This window comes from Labeo rohita, chromosome 14, assembly GCF_022985175.1.
Source record: "Labeo rohita strain BAU-BD-2019 chromosome 14, IGBB_LRoh.1.0, whole genome shotgun sequence".
In the NCBI taxonomy this organism is placed as follows: Eukaryota; Metazoa; Chordata; class Actinopteri; order Cypriniformes; family Cyprinidae; genus Labeo; species Labeo rohita.
The window spans coordinates 27,569,970-27,596,955 of record NC_066882.1 but is presented as its reverse complement, the minus strand read 5'-3'; the positions used below and the strand labels follow the sequence as shown (position 1 = coordinate 27,596,955).

Genomic DNA, 26,986 nt, shown 5'->3' with positions numbered 1-26,986 from the left:
AAGCTGCATTTAAACTGCATTTTGGACGTTCAAACTCACGGGCACCATAGAAGTCCACTATATGGAGAAAAATCCTGAAATGTTTTCCTCAAAAAACATAAATTCTTTACGACTGAAGAAAGAAAGACATAAACATCTTGGATGACAATGGGGTGAGTACATTATCTGTAAATCTTTGTTCTGGAAGTAAACTACTCCTTTGAGCAGTCTTTATACTAAAGATACCGTATGATTTCATTGTGTGGAAAAGAGCAGCACGAACATTTCACTAAATTTCTCCTTTTTTGTTCCACAGGACGAAAATCAACTAGATTTGGAACGACATGAGAGTGGGAAATTTATTTTTGCCCAAGCCATTTCTTTAACACGCTAGAAAAAAATCATCAAACCAGTGCACTAGCTAGCAAGCGCCTGTAAGTACGTGGTCAAAAGCATTGAACTGGGAATATTCTCTACACATTGAGCTGGGGGAGGTGATGACTCAGCATTGAAACTGATCCCTGCACATGCTGTTTTCCTTCCAGCAATGTCTCTCAGCAGACCTCAATAATTCCTGCATCCTGTCCTCTGCTTGTTCTGGATTTCGTTTTGGTGCATTTTGCCATTGAACATAAGAAGAGGCCTTAGAGAGTCCCTGAGCAGTTTGTCAAACCAAAGAAAACTGAAGAAAACTCGAGCCTGAGAAGAACGAACGGACACTGAATCTACACAAGCACAACAGAGCGTTAAAAAGCGTCGAAAAGGCTCTGATTCGTTTACAATCGTCATTGTTAAATAAGCCCTGTTCATGAGCAAACAGCTTTGTAAACATGCATGTGCGATCCAAAGGTGTCAGGGTAGCTGAAAATTATCTAACCCGAGTGTTCATACTGCATGCCATGCGATAGCACTGAATCGGAGCGATACATTCTCGTTCAGGACCACAGTTATAATTCAATTTTGGGGGTTATATATGTTCATAACAGTTCTTGAGATTGTCCTGATGCTGGCAACACCGAATGTGATCATAAGGGCAAGAAATGAACTGAATTTAGCATGTGGCGTCTGCTACTTGGGAGGCGCGCTTTGTATTTCCGGCGTGTTGTGATGTCCGCTGGGCGTCAGTCTGTCCTGGAAAATGTATAGGTTGTTGCTGGCCGCGATGGCGATGATGTTTTCTTTGGGATGCCAGGCGGTATGAAGAATTTTCTTCCTGAAGTCTAGACTGTCCACGCTGACGTCCGTCTCTTTCCGTTTCTTCCCCACGCACACGCGCCGCGGCTGCAGGACCGCCCGCCGCTTACACATCTCCCGACTGGCCTCCAGAGTCACGTCACGCCGACTCGCCCGGTCGAACATTCGGAAGTAGTTGTTGTAGGCGCCTGTCATGATCACGCTGCAGAGGAAGAGAAGGATTGAGAGGGAACAGATGCAGAGCAGCTGGATCCGCTTAGGTTATATTTCAAAGGTCAAAGGTGATGTTGAGAGGGTTGTTGGCCTCACCTGTCCGTTCCGTTCCAGGCACATTCAAACTTGTCAAATATACAGTCGCTTTCATACAAAGAGCACAATTTGGTTCGCAAGTAGTCGTGGACCTGAAAACACAAGCAAATATGAGATTAAAAGAGTAAGTGAATTTTGTACAATAACAGAGTTAGGGTTAGTCACGTTTAGTACATGTGAAATACACACAAAGTTCTTTATATATACCAATATAACAGGAATATTGCTTGTAGCTGTAAATCCTGTAATTTTCCTGCTTTCCAATAGAGAATGAAGGAATCCTAAAAGATTTTACCTTACTTTTTTCCACCTACATCAATATTTTGTTACATTTCATCAAAGAAATGTACTGTGGCTGCCCTTTTTTCAAGCGCAATAAGACCTTTGAGTAATTATAGTTATATTAGGATGATTTTACTCAAAATGGCAAATGTAAGCACTGGAATAAAATAAAATAAAATAAAATAAAATAAAATAATGTCATTTTTAGTCATGTTAGTATTTTTGTTATAATTATTTCTATTTAGCTTTAATTTATTTTGAGTTTTAATAATTTTAGTACTCATACTTATTTTATTTCAGTTAGTTTTTCATTTAATATTTAGATTTACTTTTATTTTAAATTAATTTATATTAAAAACAATTATTTTTGATAAACATTTTCAGTTTTATTTAACAATAGCAACATTGATACAGTTGAATAAATTTTAATAATTACTTTTAATTATATATCATTTTAAATATGATGTGTTCTTAATAGAGGGCATAAACTGTAAACATATAAATATATAAACTTTAATAAAAACATAATATAATATAATATAATATAATATATAAAATTTACCAAAATTTATAGTAAATCTACTTGATTTTATATTATATAATGTGCATAAGGCTGTACATACGTATTTTTAGTACAATTTATAAATATATTATAGTATTTAATAATATTTTAACTAGCTAAATAATGATGTATTCTTAATAGAAGGCATAAACTGTAAACATATAAATATCTAAATATAAATATATGACATTTAATTAAAAACATAATTTTTTACAAATTTACCATTTATAGTAAATCTACTTAATTTTACATAATATAATGTGCATATGGCTGTGTATACGTATTTACAGTATAATTTATATACTATTATAGTAGTTAATAATATTTTAATTAGTTGTTCTTTTTATATTTATACTTTTAAACATACTAATTTTAGCATTTTTTGTCATTTTTATTGTTATAATTGTCAATTTAGCTTAAATTCAGTTGAACATATTTTATTTCAGTTAGTTTTTCATTTAATATTTAGATTAACTTTTTTATTTTACATTTTTTTTCCATTAAAAACAATTATTTTTTATTTTAAACTTAAACAGTTTTAGTTTTATTTAACAAAAGCAACAATGGTATAGTTTAATAATTTGTAATAATTAGTTTTAATTGTAGATATTTTAAATAATGATGTATTCTTAATATAAGGCATAAACTGTAAACATATAAATATATACAATTTTATTAAAACATATAATATAAATATGTAAAATGTACCCAAATTTATGGTAAATATATTTCATTATAGATTATATAATGTGCATGGTTTTTTGTATAATGTATATACTATTATGGTATTTAATAATATTTTAACTAGCTGTTATTTTCATATTTTCATTTTATTTTGAGTTTTAGCCATTTTTGTAATTTTTACTATTTTTATTATTAGAATTATTTCTATTTAGCTTCAGTTTATTTTAATTTTAGTCATTTTAGTACTCAAACTTATTTTATTTCAGCTAGTTTTTCAATATTTAGATTTACTTTTATTTTGTATTGATGTGAACTAAAAACTTAGTTGGTTTTTTATAAACCATTTTAGTTTTATTTAACAACAGAAGCATTTTTAATAATTACTTTTAATTATATATATTCTTAAATAATAATGCATTCTCATAGAAGACAGAAACTTTAAACTTAATACAAAGCAAATATTTTTCCACATATTTTAATCATTTATTTTGGCTGTAGTGCAATACATATATAAAAGTCCATTTAATGTTGCAAACAACATTTTCTCCTCATAATACCACACCTATTTCTATTTTTACAGAAAGGAGTCTCAGAATTAAAAGCCACTTGTAATATTGTGGTACTACCATTGTGAATGTCCAAGAATTGCAATGGTACTTTCTCATTTTTGTGTTAGTGAAGCCAAACCAGAAAGTTTTTCTAAATGAAACACTGTGTGAGTTTTTGTGTAAGTGTGAGTGACTGAGTAGGTGAGAGACCTGGTATGTTTCCACTGGTTTATTTTCCATGTTGAGGTCCCAGACTTTAACGGTGAGGTAATCTCTAGTAAGCAGGTAGCGGCCGCTATGACTGAACTTCACATCCGACACTGAGGAAACGATCTCTGAGAAGAACGATCGGCGGGATGGATCCACTGCCTCTTCAAACACTAATGGAGTTGCACATATAAACACAGCATTACAATATAAAAACACATTTAATATACAATTCTAGGACATTAATAGCATAACAAGTATGTTACATGACAAACTAAGTTTTAAATCTGAAAGATTAAGTGATTTGCTTAAATAACATGTAATTTAAGTTTAACCTAAAAACCCAGATTTTGAAAAGACTTGTGGGTGTTTTAGTGAATATGTTCCTGGATCAACATCCTTGTAAGTCTTGGAACAGAACTCTGATTTCAGTGGTAGTTAATGGTTATGGCTGACAGGAATGTTGTTTCAAGACCAACAAAGTATGTTCATCCAGGAAAATGTCCTACTTGGGACATTGCATGCATATGCGTGGCTTACGTTTGGCATGTTGGTCACAGAGTGCGCGGGCCCTCATGTCACAGAGGCGTGTCGTTCCTGTGCTGCTGCTGAAGGCCAGCAGGTGGCAATGGTGAGGATGAAACTCGGCCACCGTGATCACCTCGCTGAGGTCTTCCATGTTTTCCGGCTTCAGATCTACAATATCTGAGAGAAATTCACTGAGGAAACCCAACACTCTGATGTTTTATAGTACCACTTATTCATTACATTTCTAAAGCCTGGTTCACAGCAAGAACCATAACTATAATCAAAAAGTTTTAATAATCATTAACTGTACAACAGGGAAGTCCACACCACAACTAGTATAACAACAACAGAGAAAATATATAGTTGGAATTTTTTTAGAATATGCTTGACGTTTATAGGCCTTTACTGTTAAGTATGGAAGTCTGTTTCCACCACTTAATAAAAATTCCAAGTTTTATATCTCACAATTCTGACTTTATTTCTTGCAACTGTGAGTTTATATTATGTATTTCTGACTTTACAGCTGACAATTTTGAGTTTATATCATGCAGTTCTGAGAAAAAAATTGCATGGATTTTTCAGTGGTGGAAATGGGTTTCCATCACTGAATAAAAAAAAAGATAAAATATATATATAATTGCAAAATATAAACTCACAGTTGTGAATTAAAGTCAGAATTGTGAGATATAAACTCGCAATCTGAGAAAAAAAGTAAAAATTGCAATTTTATATCTCGCAATTCTGATTTTATAGCTCTCAATTGTGAGTTTATGTAACAAATCTGAGAAAAAAAAAGTCAGAATTGCAAGATGTGAACTTGCAATTGTAAGAGAAAAGTTTTATATCTCACAATTCTGACTTCTTGCAACTGTGAGTTTATATCATGTATTTCTGACTTTACAGCTGACGATTTTGAGTTTATATCATGCAGTTCTGAGAAAAAAAATTGCAGGATTTTTTGTAAACTGGCAATTGCAAGAAAAAAAGTCAGTACTGTGAGGTAAAAAGCTGCAATTATGAGAAAAAAGTCTGAATTTTGAGTTTATATCTCACAATTCTGATTTTATAACTTGCAATGGTGAGTTTATATCTTCTTATATCTTATATCTAATTCTGAGAAAAAAGTCTGAATTGTGGGACTTTAACTTGTATTTGCAAAAAAAAAAAAAAAAAAAAATAATAATAATAAAATAAAAAACAGAATTGCAAAATAAAAAGTCGCAGTTACCTCGTTTTGTTTTTAAGGACCATTCAGACCAAGATTGACAACAAAAACAAAAACGTTAACATTACTATAACGATAACAATCACTATAATGATAAAGTTTTAATAATCATTAATTATTAGTATGATAACAGGGAAGTCTACACAACAACTATAAAGATAACAACAAAGAAACTATATCACTGCACTCTTTGTCAAAACAATTTTTTTTTGAGTAGTAGAATCTACTTGACTTTTACAGGCATTTGCTGTTAAGTATGGAAGCCGTTTCCATCACTGAATAAAAAAAAAAGATAAAATATGTATAATTGCAAGATATAAACTCACAAGTGCGAATTAAAGTCAGAACTGTGAGATATAAACTCGTAATTGCGAGAAAAAAAGTAAAAACCGCAATTTTATATCTCGCAATTCTGACTTTGTAATTTCCAACTGTGAGTTCATATCTCAGAATGCTCAAAAAAAAGTCAGAATTACAAGATGTGAACTTACAGTTGAAAAAAGTCCGAATTGTGAGTTTATATCTCATATATTTTATTTCTTACAGTTGTGAGTTTATATCATGCAACTCTGACTTTATAACTCATAGTGGTGAGTTTATATCTCAGTTCTGAGAAAAAAGTAAGAACTGCAAGAAAAAAAGTCATAATTGCGACTTTACATCTCACAATTGTGAGGTTATATTATAGATGAATGATAAAAACAGAGCCAATCAGAATCCACTCGACCTTAAAGAGCTCGAGCATTTAAATTGACAGATGAAAAATTGCAGAATGTGCAAAAAAATAAAAAGGGGTGTGTTTTCTCAAAAGCACTGTAAGCTAAGTTGATTGTAGAGACCAACTGATTTCAATGGTTCTACAGTCTACTTAGGCTTGTGATGCTTTTGTGAAACGCAGTCCAGAATGTTCATCCACTGATGTGGAATATAGCCATAGATATGTATTCATAGATGCCACATTCAACTTCTCCTGACACGTTGATGCACCCGCCATCTTGGAACAGTCGACTTGCTTTCGAGTGTTTACAACTTTGACCATTCCAATATGGCAGACAGCTTACACACAGCGGCACATTAGGAATCTATATATACACATGTTGTAGCTATCATAGTTATCATTCTCTGTACAAACAGGCCTTCATTATTAACAAAAACATATCAAGCACAATGCTTTCTTCCATATTCCTTCTGAAAAAAGATGCTAAATGTTAAAGGCCACTAAACTTACTTATTAATTGCAATTTTGCTTAAAGGGGTCATCGGATGCAAAACTCACCTTTACATGTTGTTTGAACATTAATGTGTGTTGGCAGTGTGTGCACACAACCACCCTATTATGATAAAAATCCATTCAGTGGTATTTTTAAAATGTTTATAATAAATATCCCCTTTTTCAAATCAAGCCATTCTCAGCTTCTTGTCGGTGTGACGTCACATGGACAAAGGCCGCTCCCATGATAATTGATTGACATGACCGTCTTACCTTAGACCCGCCCTGACTGAGCTGTAACAGTTCGACTCTGACCACCATTGTTTCGACTCGGTGCAGGGGAAGACAAGAATGTCTCAGATTGAGCGATTGAGGTGTTCTGTTGTTAAATGTAATAATAATCATAGCAGTCGTCATTTACTCTCGGCATCTGAGCCGCTGCAGACGCAGAGGATTAATGTAATAAAAATTACTTTTGTTTTAGAAGGAAATACGCCCGGCGATCTACATAAATGCATCTATGTTGACGCAAATCATTCGTGATGCAGCTTCACTTACAGCAGAAGTGAGTATAAGGGTTTTTATGTATTTTGCAAACTGCTTTTATTAATAGTGTGCTAGTTAGCAAGGTTAAACGCCGCTGAATGCAGTTAACGTAAACAGACCGGCTCATCACCCCACAGTAGAGAGGGGCGGGGTGAGCAGAGCTCATTAGCATTTAAAGGAACATGCAATAGAATGGCTTGCTCTGAACATGGCTGATTTTGACAAGGTAAAAGGGTGTTTTTTACACTACCACTGAGAAATTTTAACCAAAGTATGTTATAGACTTCTCATTAAGACCCTAAAGAATCATATCAGCTTGTGGAAAATGGGCATCCGATGACCCCTTAAAACCAGTGGTTCTCAATCCTGGTCCTGGGAGCCCCCTGCTCTGCACATTTTGCATGTCTCCCTTATTTAACACACCTGATTGAGATCATCAGCTCAGGAGAGAGATCCATGAACTGAATTAACAAGCTGATGATCTCAGTCAGGTGTGTTAAAAAGGGGAGACATGCAAAATGTGCAGAGCAGGGAGCCCCCAGGACCAGGATTGAGAACCACTGCTTTAAACAACTCAACTACAAACCCCCATTTCTCTCTGTGTAGTTCTGTCTTACAGTAAGACGCATGAGGATACTGAAGCTGCGGTCAGTGATGTTGAGATGCCACAGGTTAATTCTCAGGTCGTCGGCAGACAGGTACGTCTCACAGTCGCTGTTGACACTGATGGAGTTGATGTGATATGCATGTGCGTTAGCAAAAACACGCCGTGGGGACGCCTCTACCAGGAGATCCATCGGCCGCAGGACAGGGACCTGGACATTGCAGAAACCCACATCAGGCAAGAAGAAGAAACAGGGAAGAAAACAGAAGCCGAAATGCTACACACCTGTAGAGTGGTGATTGTAGAGAGATCCTTCAGTCTGCCCTCCTCATCTCTCAGGTTATAGCCTTCTGCTCGCTTGTCTCTCTCACTCACCTTCCACAGCTTTATGGTCTTGTCTAACAAGAAGCACAAAAAGTATGATATTCTTAAAGAATCAGCACTGTGTTTTTGCATTTTATGATAAAGCTTTGTTAGTAAAGATTTCAGCTCTTACCATTGGTGGTGAGGAGGAAGTGGGCGGGGTTATGTGGAGGCAGCCAGCGAATCTTATTGATTTTCTCCTCAATCTCCAAACTTTTCAGGTAATCGAACTCAGGCTCATGACTCTGAAATGTACTATAAACATTATATTCGCCCTAAAAGAAGGAGGTAAGGGGACAAGATAACAGAGAGTAGTCATATTATTTACATGAAGGAATAATCACGTTTCCTATGACTTTCCAAAAAGAGGGGAAAAATAGAGATTGACTTGAGAGAAAGATATCAAATTTGCTATGACTCTTTTAGCTGTCAGTATGAGAAATACTCACTCAGCAGTGTTAACTAGTTTTAGTTATGTCATTTATTTTGGTAACACTTTAGTTTAGGGACCAATTCTAACTACTAACTAGTTGCTTAAAAGCATGTATATTATAAGCATATCGGCTGTTTATAAGTACTTATAAAGCACATTCTGCATGACCATATTCTACATTCAATTCTACATATACAAACCTTACAACTACCTTACAATTTATAAGCAAATAGGAGTTAACTGAGGCAAAAGTCATAGTTAATATTTCATTAATAATGAGTATTGGATTTTAACATAAAGTGCAACCTGTGATTTTAAAGGAAATATAACATAGAAGTATAGTTTTATAAATGCACATTAATTTGTTTGTAGGTTTTTTAATATATATATATATATATAACTTTGCTAGATTCACAATGTTAATAACTGGGGAAAAGCATATTCACAGTCTGTGAAATCCATGATTTATAAAGGAAATATAACATAGAAGTATAGTTTTATAAATGTACATACATTTTTTGTAATTTTTAAGAACGAATATATATATATATATGTGTGTGTGTGTGTGTGTGTGTGTGTGTGTGTGTGTGTGTGTGCTAGATTCACATTGTTAATAACTGGAAAGAGTCTGTGAAATCCATTATTTATTTCTTCTTAATTTTGCTGCTTACTTCCTGTATTAACTTAACTGAGTAAATATTATAAAAATAGGTTAAACTACGTAAATATTATAATATTAAATATTATTTACAAATATTGGTATAATTATTATAATTTACATAAGAATAATAACTTAATTATAATAAAAGGCCTCATGTGATCGACATCAAAGCTTTTAGATCATCTGTATGCAAAAAGAAGGCAACATAAAGAACATGATATGCACATTTAACATTTATTGGACCTCATTGTTATAACATGAGGGGAATGAATTTTAGTGTGAATCACTCATAAAACCTCTCTTACATAAAATGCCAAATGTGACAATATAACACAAGAATGATTTTACAAGTCATTTAACCAGATTCTGCCTTGGGGAAAAGAGGATGTTTACAACCTTTTGTCCAATAAAATGCTACCTAGAATGAGAATGTCTCCTCCCACTGTATTATAAATATCACCTGCCTCCAACTCACAAAAGCAAGAAAATGGTGTTTCTGTGATGTGAACTCAAAGTTGCTGACTGAAAAGAAAAGAAAAGAAAGTGTTTGCATTTGTGAAAATGTGTTTGCCAGAGAATTATCTGACCTGTGGTTCTCTCTGAAAGATGACAACCCTCCCACCCTTATCACCCGTGGCCAAGAACTCTCCGGTCTGGTTGAACTCCACCGTAGAGATGACATCAGCTGGACCACAGACAAGAATCAAAAAGAGATAGATTTCAAATCTTGTTTTGGTAAAAACCTGCAGAGGCCTCTATTTGTTTTTTAAAGATAAGATGTGCGTCAGTCAAACACTACTTTGCCAAAGCAAATATATGCAATATTGTATTTGAACGTATCCAAAAACAGTATTAATGCCAAGGTGCATGTTCACTTTGTTTTTTAAAAAAACACAAATACAAAGGTCAAAGAGTGTTACACTAGTTACACTACAAGTCAAAAGTTTCATTATGATTAAATTTCACACTTTAAAATAATGGGAAAGTCATCAAAACTATAAGTTAGCACAAATATGGAAATTATGTGTTAATCAAAATGTTAAATCAGAATGACATATTTGTCTTTCTTTATCTAGATTTCAGCTTTGTACACCAGGATTATAGTTAAAACTAAAACCATAAAAAAACACATTGTTTGTTAAAATAAATGTTAATGAAAATAAAATAAAAACTATAATAGTATCTGAATTATATTAAAATAACACTGCCGCTCACTTGTTCTCTCACAAACTGTCACGAGGTGTATCATGGGATGGTTGTAAACAGAAATAGTTCCCACTTGTTGTCTGCTTCATATTAATATGTTTTTTATTGTAAACAAAAAGACCTTTCACCAAAAAGCCTTACAAGAAACTAATTCAGTCAAGTGTGTCCAAACTTTTGACTGGCAGTGTAGCTACTGTGAGTGTTTGTAGCGTACGATTGTGTGTGTGTTACCCTCGGTGTACTCTGGCTCCAAGGCTGCGAGATCTGAACAGAGAACCGGGCTCAGCATTCTGGGACAGAACCAAGGGCGGGGCTGCAGCTCTACCAATCCTGCAAAGAGGCGGAGTCTTATGATGAGCGTTAAAATGTGAGTGGAAGGGTTACAACATGCTACCGGTGTTTTGATCTCTGCCAGAGAGACTCTCTCATCTGCTGGAACGATTTCAAGAAGCTGATATTCAAACGTGCAGGTCATATGAGCGCCAGCAGAGATAAATTACAACCATCCAGATCTATTTAATGGTTTTGATGTGTTAGGCCTAGATTTGAGATTAATGGATTTAATCCTGTTCCACATCAATATAAACATCAGATTATCAGGGGGACAAAAAAAAAAATCCCAGATTTGCTACAGATGTACATAAACATCTCCATCTGTTCCATAAGCATTAAACAGCCTGTGAGATGTACTCACAAAGCACATTTATGAATGTAAACATTCAGACAGCTTGAACAAAAAGAAAAATTCACATGAAAAACACTCTTTACCTTCTGTCACATTGCTGTGCTACAGTCGTGTTCAGATGCTGATATATTCATTTAGTTCCATTGCTGAGTTGGTTTGTACAAAAGGTGTCTGTGATGGTGTGTGTTTGTTTGATGGATGAGCAACACACCATCCATTTTTCATCCATCAGCATGAAGGTCTGCTGCAAAGCGTCATGGGGTTTATGAGCGGTAAGTCCACACGAAGAGGCGGATGACACTCTATAGAATATAAACTCCTCAAAAAAACACTGAAGAAAAAAACAGAATGTCTTGCCTCAGTTGGGACCGTTATGGTCAATTCATTCCTGTTGGGTTTTCCTGAAATCAGAGGTAAACACATGACAGCTGGACTTGTGCGTAGGCATACTGATGTTTGTGCAAAAGAATGAGGGAGGGGTACAATTCTGTCTATTCTGCTGCATAGACTCCTCCTCCAAAGCATATCACAGAGAGGGAGACACAGAGATGCTGAGTGATGTGCTATCGTCCAATCATGTCACTGGTCACGGAGTTGTGGCCAATGGGAGAGCAGCTCAGTATCACATTGAGCAGCAACCCCCCACTCCAGCCTCACACTGATACAGCTACAAGACTGGTTGCCCGGTAACCGCATCTGTCTGTGAGAGCAGAGCACGAGTCTGGAAGGAAACATGAGGCATTGCAATGGTTACATAAAGATGTGAGAAACCTCAAAATATTCTACAAACAGAAATGCACTGAAATAACTGCTTTTAGGGTTCCTTTTGTTTGTCTCCAACAGATTTTACCAAAACTGACTTAAATGGAAACAAAAAAATTCTTAATAATAATAGTGTCACATTTAATGTCTCATGAAGATGAAAATATATGAAGGTTCAAACTAGCATATCTAACAAAGCTAACTCAGATAATCCGAAAAAATAAAACAAAACACAAGTTAAAAAGGACATTATGCATAACCAATATCAGACACTGAACTGAAGAAACTAAAGGAATAAATGCACAGTGGGAAAGAGGAACAGGTGAGACTCTCATCAGTTAAACAATGAATAAGAAACTGGAACAAAAAGAAACTGGAACTAAAGAAACAAAAGAAACTGGAACTAAACACACTGGAACTGAACACAGGCAAAACAAGACAAAAGAAAACTAAAATTAAAGATCCATGGACACAAACACAGAGAATCTATGACAGAAATTACAGTTTAGGAGGTTGGTGGAGCAGAGGCAGACTCAAGGAGAAGTAAAAAGAGAAGGGGATAAGACTGGAGCAAGGTACCACGGTGGAACAGTCAGGGTTGGAAACCACCATTGCGGAGCAGCTAGAGTAGCAAACCACCACAGCAGAGCAGGCAGAGGGAAGAACCTGATGGCAGGAGGAACAATGGAGCAGGAAATGGCAGGATGAAGCAGGTGGAAGCCCAGAGAGCAGGTAGTACAAAAGCCACGGTGAAACTAATAGTAGAAAGAACCTGGGTGGAGTTAGGTGCCTGCTTGCCAACGATGGATCTGAGAGATCTGAAGACCTAGGCAAAGCTGAGGCAAGGACGGGATGGGACGACACTGCAGGATCCAGTGGTCTATATGAAGCCGAAATGAAAATAACCTAAGGTGGAGCAAGGGTACCAGCCACTAGGATGATTATCCCAGGTGGAGCCAGGAGGGCAAGGAGCCAAGGTGGAGCCAAATTGTCAACGGGCTGAGGTGGAGTTACGGGAGTGGTGGCCCCAAGCGAAGCCAGGGGATCCACACTCCAAGGCAGACATGGAGACTGGAAGCCCAAGGGCATATCTGGGTTGCATGGCAGAGCCAATAGAAGAGCTGAAAGACTGAAAAAAGGGGGTGGGGAGGTGGGGCCGAAGAAATGGTTGGCTTCCATAGCACAACCAATACTGGGCAAAGAACTGAAGAAACTGAGGGAATAAATACACAGTGGTAAAAAGGGACAGGTGAGACTCTAATCAAATAAACAATGAATAACTATGGCAACTAAGAAAACAGAAACTAAATACACTGAAACTGAACTGAGGACACATGAATATCAAAATAAAGGTCCATGGACACAAACAAGACAATCTGTGACAGAAATTACAGTTCAGGAGGTTGGTGGAGTATAGGCAGACTGGGGGAAGGATGGACAGCCAGGTCCAGAAGGAGGAAAAGGAGAAGGGGCAGGACTGGAGCAGGGTACCAAGGTGGAACAGTCTGGGTTGGAAACCACCATGCCGGAGCAGCTGGAGTAGCAAACGACCCCAGCAGAGCAGACAGAGGGAAGAACCTGATGACGGGAGGAACAATGGAGGAGGAGATAATAGGAAAAACAGGTGGAAGCCCAGAGCACAGATAGTACGAAGGCCCACGGAGGAATTGATGGTGGTAGGAACCAGGTTGGAGTTTTTGGCCCACCCGCCAGCGATGACGCAGAGAGATCTGGAGACCCAGGCATGGTGGCCCACAGCGAAGCTAATGGTATTCATGCTCCAAGGCAAAGCTGAAGACTGTAAGCCCATAGGCTGATCCAATTGAGAAACTGAAAGACTGAAAGGTGCCAGAGGAGGTGGGGCTGAAGAAGTGGCTGGCTTCCTTGGGACAACAATACTGGGCAAAGAACTGAAGAAACTCAGGGAATCAATACACAGTGGTAAACAGGGACAGGTGAGACTTCAATCCAGGGATAGGCAATGTTGGTCCTGGAGTGATGATGTCCTTCAGAGTTTAGCTCCAACCCTGAAAAAAAAACCTCACCTGCCTGTAGCCCTAGTAATTCTGAAGACCTTGATTAGCTTGTTCAGGTGTGTTTGATTAGGGTTGGAGCTAAACTCTGCCAGTCATCGGCACTCCAGGACCGACGTTGCCTATCCCTGCTCTAATCAATTAAACAATGAATAACTATGACAACCAAGGAAACATGAATTAAACACACAGGGACTGAACACAGGATGAATATCATAATAAAGGTCCATGGATACAAACACAGAGAATTTGTGACAGAAATTACCGTTCAGGAGCTTGGTGGAGCAGAGGCAGGCCTGGGGAAGGGTGGATGGCCAGGTTCAGGAAAAGGAAAAGAAGAAGGGTACAGGACTGGTGCAGGGTATGACTGGTTGGAAATGATGATGGGAGGAACCAGGATGCAGTTACTGGCCTGTTCACCAGCGATGGTGCCAAGACATCTAGAGACCCAGGCAAAGCTGAGATGATGACAGGACTAGATGACAGTGCAGGATCCAGTGGCCAAAGAGCACCTGAGATGGAGCTAGGGTACTAGACAGGTGTGTGGATGGCTATCCCAGGTGGAGCCAAGAGGGCAGGGAGCCAAAGTGAAGCAGAGGTGGAGTTATGGGAATGGTGGCCACAAGCAAAGCCCGGGGATGCACACTCCAAGGCAGGACTGGAGATTGGAAGCCCAGGGGCAGGTCTGGGTTGCATGGCAGAGCCAATAGAGGAGCTGAAAGACTGAAAGGAGTAGGGCTACAAGATAAATCGCACGCGATTGCCATGCACATGTAGTCAGTAAAGCCGGTTCTGTGATTAGTAGTAAATCTCCATCACGTGCATTGAGTGGCAATTAATACACAGAGCCGTAAAATCACTGACAAGCTATGCAAAATCACATTCATAATTGAATGCGATTCATATAATAAATAATATATATTTTAAAAATGACTAAACATTTCAACTTTTTAAAATTATTTTATTTTTCGATATTAAAGTAAGCATGAAACTGAAGTTGTGACAGTCTTTTTGCAGTAAGAGTTCTGAATAAAAATCTGCGGATGGCAGCTGAAAGTCAGTTGCTAATCAGCTGCCAAATGTGGAGGAATCTGCTGATCAGGGCATCCAAAATCAGATCACTGGCAGCAGTGGCCACAAAAGTCCTCCTTTCGACCAAAAAAAAAAAGGCCTCTGTTAGAATATGCTGCATATCGGATCATTAAAATTTTGGCTTTGTGCAGGTAATGCATACAGTCGATTCTGTTAAAATACTGCTTTTACAGACAAATTCTGCAAGGCAGTGGTTCTCAAAGTGGTACGAGTACCAGTAGTGGTACGCAGAAGAATCACTAAATGAATTATAAATTAATGTTACAACACAATACATTTTAACTTTATCTTTAATCTTTATTTGAGTACAGTTTTTTTAAGTACAGTAGTTTTATTTATTTTTAAGGTACAACACATTTTAATTTAATCATTATTTCAGTTTATGTACCTGTTTGTAAGCACAGTGCAGTGTTAATGTTAATGTTCAGTGATACGTCAGTGGCTAACAAAAATAATAAAATAATCATTTTTGAACTGTGCAGACCTGTAGCTGTGTAGTTAGGTCTACTATGCTACTGTATTTTAATGCTGGTCATTATGGTGGTACTTGAATAGCCAAGTATTTTCTGAGGTGGCATAAAACGTTTGAGAACCACAGCTGTAAGGTATACACACACACACATGTTTGTTTTTATTAATTGTGGGGACTTTCCACAGACTTATAGATTTTATACTGACCAAACGATATTGTCTATCCCCTAACCCAACCCTAACCCTAAACCTAGCCCTCACAGAAAACATGTTTGCATCGTTACACTTTCAGATAAACACCATTTACTATTTTTAATCATTTTTTAACATGGTGGGAACCGCAGGCCGGTCCCCACAATGTCCAAAATTTCAGGTTTTACTATCCTTGTGGGGACATTTGGTCCCCACAATGTAGCAAAAACAAGTACACACACACACACACACACACACACTTGGCTGATAGTGATTACCCTACAAATGATGTGAGAAAAAAAGACATACAGGAAAACTAAATTTAATTGAATTTATTTTAATTTAATTCATTTTAATATGCACTCTAAACTAATTGTATTTTTGTGCTGTGCCGTAGTTTTAAGCTTCAGACATGTTCGCTGCATGAGTTTTACTTACTGCCAGTGAGGGAGGGAGGAGACTCTTCTCACAGATTCGCCTTTGGATGAAAGTGAAAATAAGATAGGATCCGCGACAAATGCAACACCAGCATTAGGTAAACATCCTGTTCCTCAATGTGTTGATTAATTTGCTCAGGTATTTTTTTCCTTACATACACATATATGCATGATGGCTCTAGAATGACATCAGAACACTACATTCTCAAAGTTTAGTTGTAAAGGTCGTGTGTTGGGTTGATGGAGGGCAGAAGGACACGTGAGGTACAACTGTTTAGCCTATGTATCATTTTTACAGGGTCAAATTAAATGTAATATTTATTTATTCAGTACTGCTGTGTGTCGTTAAACAGATGGGACGGTAGAGACTTCAGGTTTGACTGGAACTGTTTTCGATTTAACACAGCAAACATATAAGCAAAGCTAGCTGCAAATGTCCAGTTTAGGGCCTGAACAGATTTCCACTAAATATATGCACAGATCACGATAGGTTTGCCGATTGGTTTTAGGCGCGAAATAATACATTGTTATACCTACTGGTAAATAAACTGTTTATAAACTATATGTGCTAAGTCCGGCATTAAGCTTTGACTGATAAGAAAAAGAGGGCGTGTAAAGACAAGATACTCTCTGTATGTTTAAAGATGCCAAAACCCGCAGATGTGATGATAACCACGCCGTTATATCAACAACACCAGCAGTATGAAATCGCCAAGTTCCTGAAGACCAAGCCATTGTTTTTGGGGGTAAAACAAACTTGTCACGTTCTGTTTGTGTGTGTTCCTGTTACTCTTTGTGTGTTCTTATTTTACTGTTTCCTTCCTGTTTCTCTTGATGGTTAACTTATAATTTGGTTTAGTTCCTCATTTATCTTTATTTAAAATGCAGTCAGTTTTCTCTGTTGTCTGTCAAGTATTGTGTGTGTTTGTAAAGCTGTCATTTTTGTTATTTTGGTATACAATGGTGGCCAAAATTATTAGAACACTAGTTATTTTCACCTGCCAAAAATGGGTTTAAGTCATTTAATTATATTTTTAGCTGTAGTGTGTCGGTAGGAAATAGTGTCAGTTTACATTTCCAAACAGTGTTGGGGAAAGTTACTTTTAAAAGTAATGCATTACAATATTGAGTTACTCCCTAAAAAAGTAACTAATTACGTTACGTAGTTACTTTTTATAGAAATTAATGCGTTACTTTACTTTTGCGTTACTTTTTAAATCTGGGCAGGGCTTGCTTGTTTGTTTTTAATAAAAAAAGTTATATTTTTGTCAAATGTAAAAGCCTTTTCACACCAAAAGCCTCAGGCTTTAAGAAAAGTAAATTCATGTCTGTACAGTAGACTGCAGAAGAAAAAAATGTCAACTCTTCAGCAATATAAAAAGGAAAACAAATTATTAAACAGAGTAATTTTTGCTTACTAGTATGGTTGAATTGGATCATCGAAGGTCGGCAGCAAAGACATCGGTTAATAAAATGGGATTAAATGCATAAAGGATATTTGTATTATTTAACATATTTAATTATTGCGGGTTTGCGTCATATTCTGAGTTGAATTTCAATGTTTTTATTCATTTTGAGGAATACTGAATCTGTTTTTTGTGACTGAGATGAATTAATGCATGTTCACATTTATTCTAGATCCTGATTTCTCCTAACATGGGTACAGGAGAGCTTTTAATCAATAAATGAGGGAAAAGTATCTGGCGTTACTTACTTGAAAAAAGTAACTCAGATATTTTCTTGTCAGTTAAAAAGTAATGCGTTACTTTACTTGGAAAAAGTAATAATATTACGTAACTAAAATATATAATATATTACGTAAACAGACCTACCTGCAAAGCTACCTGAAAAACTATTATTAAGCATCCTCATTTTACAGCATTTTTACACAAGCTCCTAAAACTTTTAACAGTACTGTAGCATTGCAGATAGGTTTCTTGAAGCGTCTTGGAGACGTTGCCACAGTTCTTCTGGATTTAGACTGTCTCAGTTTGTTCTGTTTCTTCATGTCATTCCAGATAGACTGGATGAATATGAGATCAGATCTCTGTTTGGAGCACTGGCTGTCGTCAGACTCCTTGTGCAAACAAAAATCTCACTGGATTATTACAAATAAATGTTTGGCAATGTAAACTGATATTTTCCACTACAACAAAAGATAGAAGTAACTAACTTAAAACCGTTTTTTAGCTGGTGAAAATACTTGTGTTTTAATTATTTTGTCCACCACTGTATAAACTAAGCTGCATTTAGATCCACATCTCTTCTTCTGGCCTCACCTGTGTGTATGAAGATATAGTGCCTGTTAATTATGTTTTTGTATCACAGATTTTGGAAATATTGCTAGCCTTACTGGCACTCGGTTTGACGATCTGGATAAAGTGTTATTTTCTTCTCTGGTCACCAATCATTGTAAGTCAATCATTTCAATATCAATACAACATTATACAGTGAACAATACTGATTTCTTTTGTGTTTCTATTATGCAGTACATTATAATAGGAGCTGTAACAGTCTCGGCTGCACACACACTTAAACCATGTCTGGTTAGTGTCAACTTCATTACTTCTTCTCAAGACAGTATGTTTAAAACAAAAAACATCAGGGAAATTTTATAATTTATTTATTTGCTTGTTTTGCTTGTTTGTATTGCAGGTCAAAGCCTCACAAATGATCGGATATGTAAATTTTGCAATATCTGCTTTCTCCCTGTTCTTTCACTTCATCTTGATTTTTGTAAGTGATTACATTGTCTACAGCAGGGGTCACCAGACCCAGTCTTGGAGGGCCGGTGTCCCTGCAGAGTTTAGCTCCAACCCTAATCAAACACACCACCTAATCAAGGTCTTACTAGGCATACTTGAAACTCCCAGGCAGGTGTGATGAGGAATGTTGGAGGTAAACTCTGCAGGACACCGGCCCTCAAGGAACAAGTTTGGTGACCCCTGGTCTACAGTATGTGTGTTTATGTCTAGTACAGTGGTTCTCAATTCCAGTCTTCACGCCCCCCACTCTGCACATTTTGTATCTTTTTCTAATTGCTTCAGACGTTTGTTCTATTCGACTGTAAGCACCCTACGAAGTGGACTTCCTAGTGTATGTGGGAGTGTATATGTTCCACTCAAAGGGCATTAAAGTGTGCGAGAAGGGAACTTATACATCACGCTTCTCTAGTAAGTTTCGTCTGTGTGTGAAGATGCTGCAGGTAGTTGTGTAGTGCAAATTTGTGAATGAATGCCCCAAAGTGAAGTAAATTTTTACAGACTTCCCGTGCTCAGGGAGTAGAGAGCAGTGGACACTGTGTAGGGACTAGGGATGCAACAATACAGTTAGTCCACGGTTCAATATGTACCTTGGTTTTTAACCACGGTTTTCGGTTGGGTTCGGTTCTGATATCTTGCCACTTCTCTTTCTTTTTTTTTGCAATAAATTAACAAAATACTTCCATAAACCTCTGTACACTGGAAAAAGCATGGCTTAGTATATGCCTGCTTAATTCTTCTTTTGAGAGGGGTAATTTTGCAAAATAGAATGGGTTTCAAAAAACCCCACAAATGCATCAAAGAAGTAGCACTAATGACCTTCCGTACCACTTTCTCTAATGTGGATAAAAGCATCTCTGTTGCTGTAACTGATTAAAAACAAGATATAACGTTAAACGTTTTGAATGACGAAATGTAAGGACAATAAACACTCGTCTACAATAATATATGGTTTATCTGTGTTCTTCAATCCATCTCATGTATTTTCATAAGCCATTGCTAATCGATTTAACGGTTACATAGAATATGAGTATAGAATTTATTGTCTGCCTCATTCTGTGATAAGAATCCACATCAGATCACATAAGGAAGCTATTTCAAACACTCGACTGATGTTGTGAATTATAAACAAGTTATAATGTTTCTTTTTTATAGCTTTTGTTTTTACAACTCTTGTTGGACAAAAGGCTTATCATTGCATGTCATTATAATGGAAGATGCTCTGCGTGTGTTGCTTTTTCAGATATAAGCGGGGAAGTGTTTTCTCATTTCAGCATGTGAAATCGTGGGCAAACATACAGCAAATTCAGAGAGAAATAAAATAAGGAAGTTATTTAAATGCAAAACTGAAAAAAAAAAAAAAACGCAATTCACAAGAGCGTATTGAACCGTGGATGTCGTACTGTACGGTTTGATATTATGTTGAGTATTGTGACATCCCTAGTAGGGTCCATGTCAAACGGAACGCAAGGTCTCTTCTAACAAGCTAGTGATTTGAATCAGGTGTGAGACATGATGGAAAATATGCAGAGCAGGGGGGGTCTCGAGGACTGGAATTGAGAACCACTTGTCTAGTAGGGCTGGGTTATTGATGAATTTCAACTCAATTTTGATTCACAAGCTTGCAATTTAATTCCAGTTCAATTTGATTAAATATCGATTCATTTTGAAATACACTCACCAGCTGCTTTAATAGGTACACCTGTTGAACTACTCGTTAACACAACTATCTCATCAGCCAATCAAATTGCAGAAATATTGATTTGAATTTACACTCACCAGCCGCTTTAAGGGGCTGGGCGGGGTTGCCAAGATCAACATTTTTTTTTTTATAGCTAAACACGAACATGTTGAATTCGGCATGTTTGGATGCCTATGTAGGTTTGCAAAGTCATTGTTGATATTTGGCTTGTTCGGGATGTGTTGCCGCTGTGCAAACTGGTTGGATGTGGCATTGAAGTACCACGAGAGTAATTCAAAAGCTTAAAGAAATGTCTGCTCTCTAATCATTCTCACTGCGCTTTTGGCAATGCTTCAGACACACCAGGCTTGTTTGAGATGCATTAGCACCACGCAGGCCGACCAGCACATGACACCAAAGCACCGTGAGAGTGATTGGAGAGACTCTTTAAGCTTTTGAGTTGCTCTCGCAACCAGTCTGCGCAGCCCCGACACATCCTGAACAAATCAACAGTGGAGGACGTTGCACTGCTATTGATGTTCATGGCTTTGCAAACCTACAAGGGTGTCCAAACACGTCAAATCCAACGCGTTCAATTTTAGCTGCTATTTCAAAAATGGTGAAAATTTTCTGTTCGTCTTGTTTGTCATGGTAACCCTGCCCACAGTCCCTGATGCTAGTGTTGTCAAAAGTACTGACTTCAGTACCAGTTGACACTGAAATTTTAAAAATGTGGTGATACCAGCATTTCCTATGAGCATTTTGAGCACTGTTTAGTGGATTCTTATATCTCTGATTGGCTGTTGTGTTCACGTATTCAACAGATAGTTCTGTGATCATCACTTCACGTTTTTATGTTTTGTGACTAAAACTTAATTTTTTCCCTCTCGCGACAAGTCATGGCAATGGATTTTGGTGGGGTTTTGGCTATATTTAATCAAAGGAGGCGTATGTGTGTATCTTTACAGAACCAGCGAGAGCCACTTCTGAAACATGCGCGGTGCAGCGGGTATAACCAAAAGCATTGACTAGAATGGACGTGATCAACTCCAGTGGCCGTATCGGAGCCGTAAGGTGCCACAGACATGTGCTGTGTAAATTGTCTAAGCATTAATGTCAAGGAAAGCCCCTTGAGAGCAGCCATGAATTAAGTGTTTCTTGGAGGTTATAGTACATCGATGAATGATCATATAACTTTTTACATGCACCACGTGACTTGTAAATGCAAAAAAAAAAAACAAAAAAAAAAGCATTTCCATTGCAGTTTTGCGAAACATTCCTTTTTCGAATTGTCTGAAAAATCACCTCATGTAAGCGTTTTTGCGAAATTGATGCATTTCCATTAGGTGTATTTTCAATTCACATTTGGAATTTGCTCAATTTGAACGGTAATGGAAATGCAGCTACAGTCTGGCTGCTCAGTTTGCTCAGAGAAGCTCAATCTTAAGCTCAATCTCAGCAAAAAATTGATGTTGAAATTTAATTATTTAGTTTGTCTCACATCCCATTAGATTACATGATTTTGAAAGGCAAAAAAAAAATCGATTTGAAACTAGGCTCCAGCACTCAAACTGCCTTAGTGGAAAAGAGGTAACAGTCACCAGATCTTAATCCAATAGAGCACCTATGGTGGAATGGGAGATTCGCATTATGGATGCAGCCCAAAAATCTGCAAAAACTATGATGTTGTCATGTCAATATGGACTAAAATTTCTGAGAAAGTTGAAGGCCGTTCTAAAGGCAAAACAGGGTTCAACTCGGCACTAGCAAGGTGTACCTATAATTAAGTAGTTAGTGAGTGTCTATTATACAATACATGGCAAATTTTCTAAATGGAAAAAAAACTTTCATCTAATACTGGTTGGTAGTACTGTAATATAAAAGGTTAAAATTAACTGATTCCTATATAAACACTTAAAGGAGAAGTCCACTTCCAGAACAAAAATTTACAGATAATGTCCCCCCCCCCCCCCCTTGTCATCCAAGATGTTCGTGTCTTTCTTTCTTCAGTCGTAAAGAAATTATGTTTTTTGAGAAAAAACATTTCAGGATTTTTCTCCATATAATGGACTGATATGGTGTTTAAACTTCCAAAATACAGTTTAAATGCGGCTTCAATCGATCCCAAATGCGGTTGTGAACAATCCCAGCCGAGGAAGAAGGGTCTTATCTAGCGAAACGATCTCGTTATTTTCGTTAAAAAAATTCAATTGAAATACTTTTTAATCTCAAATGCTTGTCTTGTCTTGCTCTGCCTGAACTCTGTGTATTCTGACTTAAGACAGTTAGGGCATGTTGAAAAACTCCAATCGTATTTTCTTCCTCAACTTTAAAAATAATTTCAAAGTCATCCTACATCACTGCAGAAGTACCGACCCAGTCTTTGCAAAGTGAACATGTAAAGAAGATCAAACACCCATAACAAAAAAGGTAAAACAGCGATGTAGGACGATTTTGAAGTTGAGGAAGAACATGAAATGGGAGTTTTTCGACATACCCTAACTGTCATAAACCGGAAAAAAAACAGAGTTCAGATAGAGTAAGACAAGACGTGCGTTTGACATTTAAAAAGTATATAAATTGTAACATTTTTATGAAAATAACCGATTGTTGCGCTCAAAAAGCGAATCGTTGGCTGGGATCGTTTACAGCTGTATTTGAGATTGTTTGAAGCCACATTTAAACTTCATTTTGGAAGACTGAACTTGGAGCACCATAGAAGTCCACTATATGGAGAAAAATCCTAAAATGTTTTCCTCAAAAAAACATAATTTTTTTACGACTGAAGAAAGAAAGACATGAACATCTTGGATGACAATGGGGTGAGTACGTTATCTGTAAATTTTTCTTCTGGAAGTGGACTTTTCCTTTAAGATCACAGTTAATAAAATCAGTACAAAAAAAAAAAAATGCTTGCATCCTGTGTTTTGTGAATGCATTTGAATGCATGGATATTCAGATCTTTCCTTTTAATAAATAATCAACCCTTTAAATTTATTACATTTATTATTATTTTTCTAATAATAAATTAGAACACTAACACTGTGTCTACACCAGACGCGAGCGACCTGACAAAATACAGTGGAACCCATTTTAATCAGTGATCCTGTCTACACTGGATGCGGCGTGGCGCAACACAAAAAATCCCCGACTTTAAACTGCTGACGTGTTCTATGTATGATGTGCTCAAACAAAGTTCAAATGATTTGCAATGGTCGCTTTGTCACATCCAGTGTAGACACGGTGTAACTTTATAGTTACAATATTATGTTTAAATGTTTATGTAAAAAACCTGACAGATTTATTATAACATACAGGTAATATTGAAGAACACTAGAATATATTGCATATATTTAACAAAATGCTCCTCTTTAGAGTAGCCTTTTTTTCAGCTAACTAGTTTATGGCCATTGGCCTTTCTAAGGTAAACATTACAGGATTTATTGTTTACAAGTTATTTATGTTGTTCCACAGTTGAAACATGTTTATTTGAGACATTTAACCCAGCCCTAGTGTCTAGATTAAAAATGATTTGTTAAATATAAGTGTTTATATATTGTGACACTTATAGCCTACACTTGAATGTAATTTCTAATCTGTCCTTTATACTGTATACATCTAGCAACTGGTTTTGATTCATGTTTATATTTTAGTTAATAACCACTGTTTCTCTATCAATTAGATTATTATGGATGTGTCCATCTATGTCCTTCTCGCCTGTGATATTCTGATCTTCATCTTCTCTCTTGTTATTGCCATAAGCTACTGTTCCTGTTGCTGCAACCCAGAGGTAAACCTCATCAAGAGTTTGAAACATTCTTCTCAAACAAAAAAGAATCAGGTGAAACGGCTGTATAACAAACATCATTTTGGTTCTCTCTCAGTCAACCCCTGTCATGGTCAGTTGTGTGACCACACATTTGCCTGTCATGCATATGGGCCAGCTGTACCCTTCTGCAGTGGCCCAGCCTGTTAGTTCGGTCATGTACATGTTCCCACATGGCTCAGTCCCATCTGCTCCTCTGCCAAATTATGGTCCCGTCCCCACTGCATCTGCACCAATGTACACTCCAGTACAAACAACACCTCCACCCAACTACGACAAACTCTCAGATGCACTTCCACCAAACTACAGTCCAGTCCCAAGTTCACCTCCACCAGCATATGAGGTAAGTCTGAGTATTTTTTTAATAACTGTAGGCTTACTAAATTAGAAATTATATTTGAAAACTGTTCATACACATCAAAATCCTACAGGTAATCTCCACTTTCAATCATATTCGCTTGCTAACCTTCTGTAATTGCTGTACTGCCCAGCTTTGATACACTGTGTTCTGTTATTGCAGTATGAAGATTTGCAGACCAGAAGGTGAACTAGATCTCAAACACAAATGGGAATATTTGATGTTTGCAGATGGAAAACCAAAAATATATTTGTAAATCAATGATGAGAAACATTTATAAGAGTCTTGTTTTCATTATTTGGGTTCCTTATCCCCCAAAAGTTTGTTTCATTTGATATGACTTTACAAAGTGACAAAATAAATTCTTAGTTTGCTTAATTTATGTGCGTTTGTGTTTTATTTTTTATTATTCAACAGTAGACACCACTTCCAGTTGTTTGATTAACCCCAGCATTTACAGACTGAGACTTTTTTTCATTTAAGTGTGTACTTTTATAGAAAAAGTAATGTTCAAATTTGTATCACTCAAACAAGTTATAAATTGACTATTCTTTAATCTCTAGAATTACGATATCTTAAACACACTGACAATTTAAATCTGTTTGATCTGTCAAAAAAGTGCTATTTCCAGCCCATCATAATAGAAAAAATTTTTTTAGTACAACGTAACCTGTTCAAAAATATTTCAGAAGACCTGAAAACCATGCATATTTAAAATTTGTCTCAGCACTGAAGCAAATAGGAAGATAGGTTTAGATGTCTAAAATGATTCTCAACTACTCTGTGGGTCTGATCAGCAGCTCTATTATTCAGTTAAAGGAGAAGTCCACTTTCAGAACAAAAATTTACAAATAATGTATTCACCCCTTGTCATCCAAGATGTTCATGTCTTTCTTTCTTCAGCCATAAAGAAATTATGTTTTTTGAGGGAAACATTTCAGGATTTTTCTCCATATAATGGACCGATATGGATTTTGCACTTCCAAAATGCAGTTTAAATGCGGCTTCAAACGATCGCAAATGTGGTTGTAAACGATTCCAGCCGAGGAAGAAGGGTCTTATCTAGCGAAACGATCGGTTATTTTCATAAAAATAATACTATTTACATAATTTTTAATGTCAAACGCTCATCTTGTCTTACTCTGCCTGAACTGTTTTTTTATGGTTCATGACAGTTAGGGTATGTCGAAAAACTCCCATCTCATGTTCTCCCTCAACTTCAAAATCGTCCTATATCACTGTTTTACCTTTTTGGTTAAGGGTGTTTGATCTTCTTTGCATGTTCACTTTGCATAGACTGGGTCAGTACTTCTGCAGTGGTCCATTAGGCAGGATTCGAACTCAGGACACCTGAGGTGCAACTGCACTATATGTCGGTGCATTGTCCACAGGGGTCCGCAGCAACCCTGGATTGAATCCGGGTCACGGCAGCCCGTTGAGCGACGGGGACGTCCGGCTCCTTTTTGCCACCTCGTCCTTAAGCTGAATTTTGGCATCCTGTGCTGCCTGCCTCCAGCCAAGAGAGCAGGTGGGCCACAGCCAGGCATAGTCGTGGCCGAGAGGTTAAGGCGATGGACTGGAAATCCATTGGGGTCTCCCCGCACAGATTCGAATCTTGCTGACTACACTGTTTGCCGATGCCCCTGTGCACTGGGGAGACGCGACGCGCGTCTTTCGCCCGGATTTGCGCACCCTCTCTTCAACCGAATCCAAAAACACGCTGCTTGCCCTTTTTGTAATTGGACGGCTGCCACCATAGGCATGAGCCAGTGGCGTGCCGTGATTATATAGTGGTTAGTACTCTGCATTGTGGCCGCAGCAACCCCGGATCGAATCCGGGTCACGGCAGCACCTCGTCCTTAAGCTGGGTATTGCGTCTAAAGCGCTTTGGCTTGGATTCTCGGCTGCGTGACTGAGTTGGCTGGGATGCAAGTGGGTCAGGCGGCAGTGCTGCACGACGACAGGGCAGAGGACGCTAGGTCGCCATAGTTGTGGCTGAGTATGGGCTAGAAATCCATTGGGGTCTCTTCGTGCAGGTTCGAACCCTGCTGGCTACGGGTGGGCTTTCACTTCTTCAGCTTTAGCTTTCTGCGACGACAGTTGCGGCTTCCAAGGCCTTTGGCCTTCACTCTTACTGCCTTGTTTG

At 37.3% G+C, this 26,986-nt stretch overlaps 2 protein-coding genes across 4 annotated transcripts; one reads left to right on the top strand and one right to left on the bottom strand.

Annotated features, from left to right (window-relative positions):
* On the bottom strand, positions 1 to 11,720 carry ppp2r2cb (protein phosphatase 2, regulatory subunit B, gamma b). The gene is made up of 10 exons (XM_051127281.1): positions 11,310 to 11,720; positions 10,773 to 10,871; positions 9,923 to 10,020; positions 8,375 to 8,516; positions 8,164 to 8,276; positions 7,912 to 8,089; positions 4,306 to 4,470; positions 3,769 to 3,938; positions 1,483 to 1,574; positions 1 to 1,375 (listed from the first exon to the last, which is right to left on the bottom strand). The coding sequence occupies exons 2-10, from the start codon at positions 10,828 to 10,830 to the stop codon at positions 1,048 to 1,050; spliced, it is 1,344 nt and encodes a 447-aa protein (XP_050983238.1). The 5' UTR covers positions 10,831 to 10,871; positions 11,310 to 11,720; the 3' UTR covers positions 1 to 1,047.
* Positions 11,721 to 16,207: 4,487 nt separating this feature from the next.
* LOC127175945 (uncharacterized) lies at positions 16,208 to 25,218 on the top strand. 3 transcript variants are annotated; one of them, XM_051127291.1, is made up of 8 exons: positions 16,208 to 16,311; positions 16,858 to 16,959; positions 18,542 to 18,625; positions 18,703 to 18,759; positions 18,869 to 18,949; positions 24,339 to 24,446; positions 24,541 to 24,825; positions 25,003 to 25,218. In XM_051127291.1, the coding sequence occupies exons 2-8, from the start codon at positions 16,858 to 16,860 to the stop codon at positions 25,027 to 25,029; spliced, it is 744 nt and encodes a 247-aa protein (XP_050983248.1). In that variant the 5' UTR covers positions 16,208 to 16,311; the 3' UTR covers positions 25,030 to 25,218. The 3 variants fall into 3 exon arrangements, with proteins under 3 accessions (XP_050983248.1, XP_050983249.1, XP_050983247.1); XM_051127292.1 differs by having other exon boundaries at positions 16,273 to 16,352; XM_051127290.1 differs by lacking the exon at positions 16,208 to 16,311 and adding an exon at positions 16,353 to 16,477.
* The last annotated feature ends 1,768 nt before the right edge of the window (positions 25,219 to 26,986 follow it).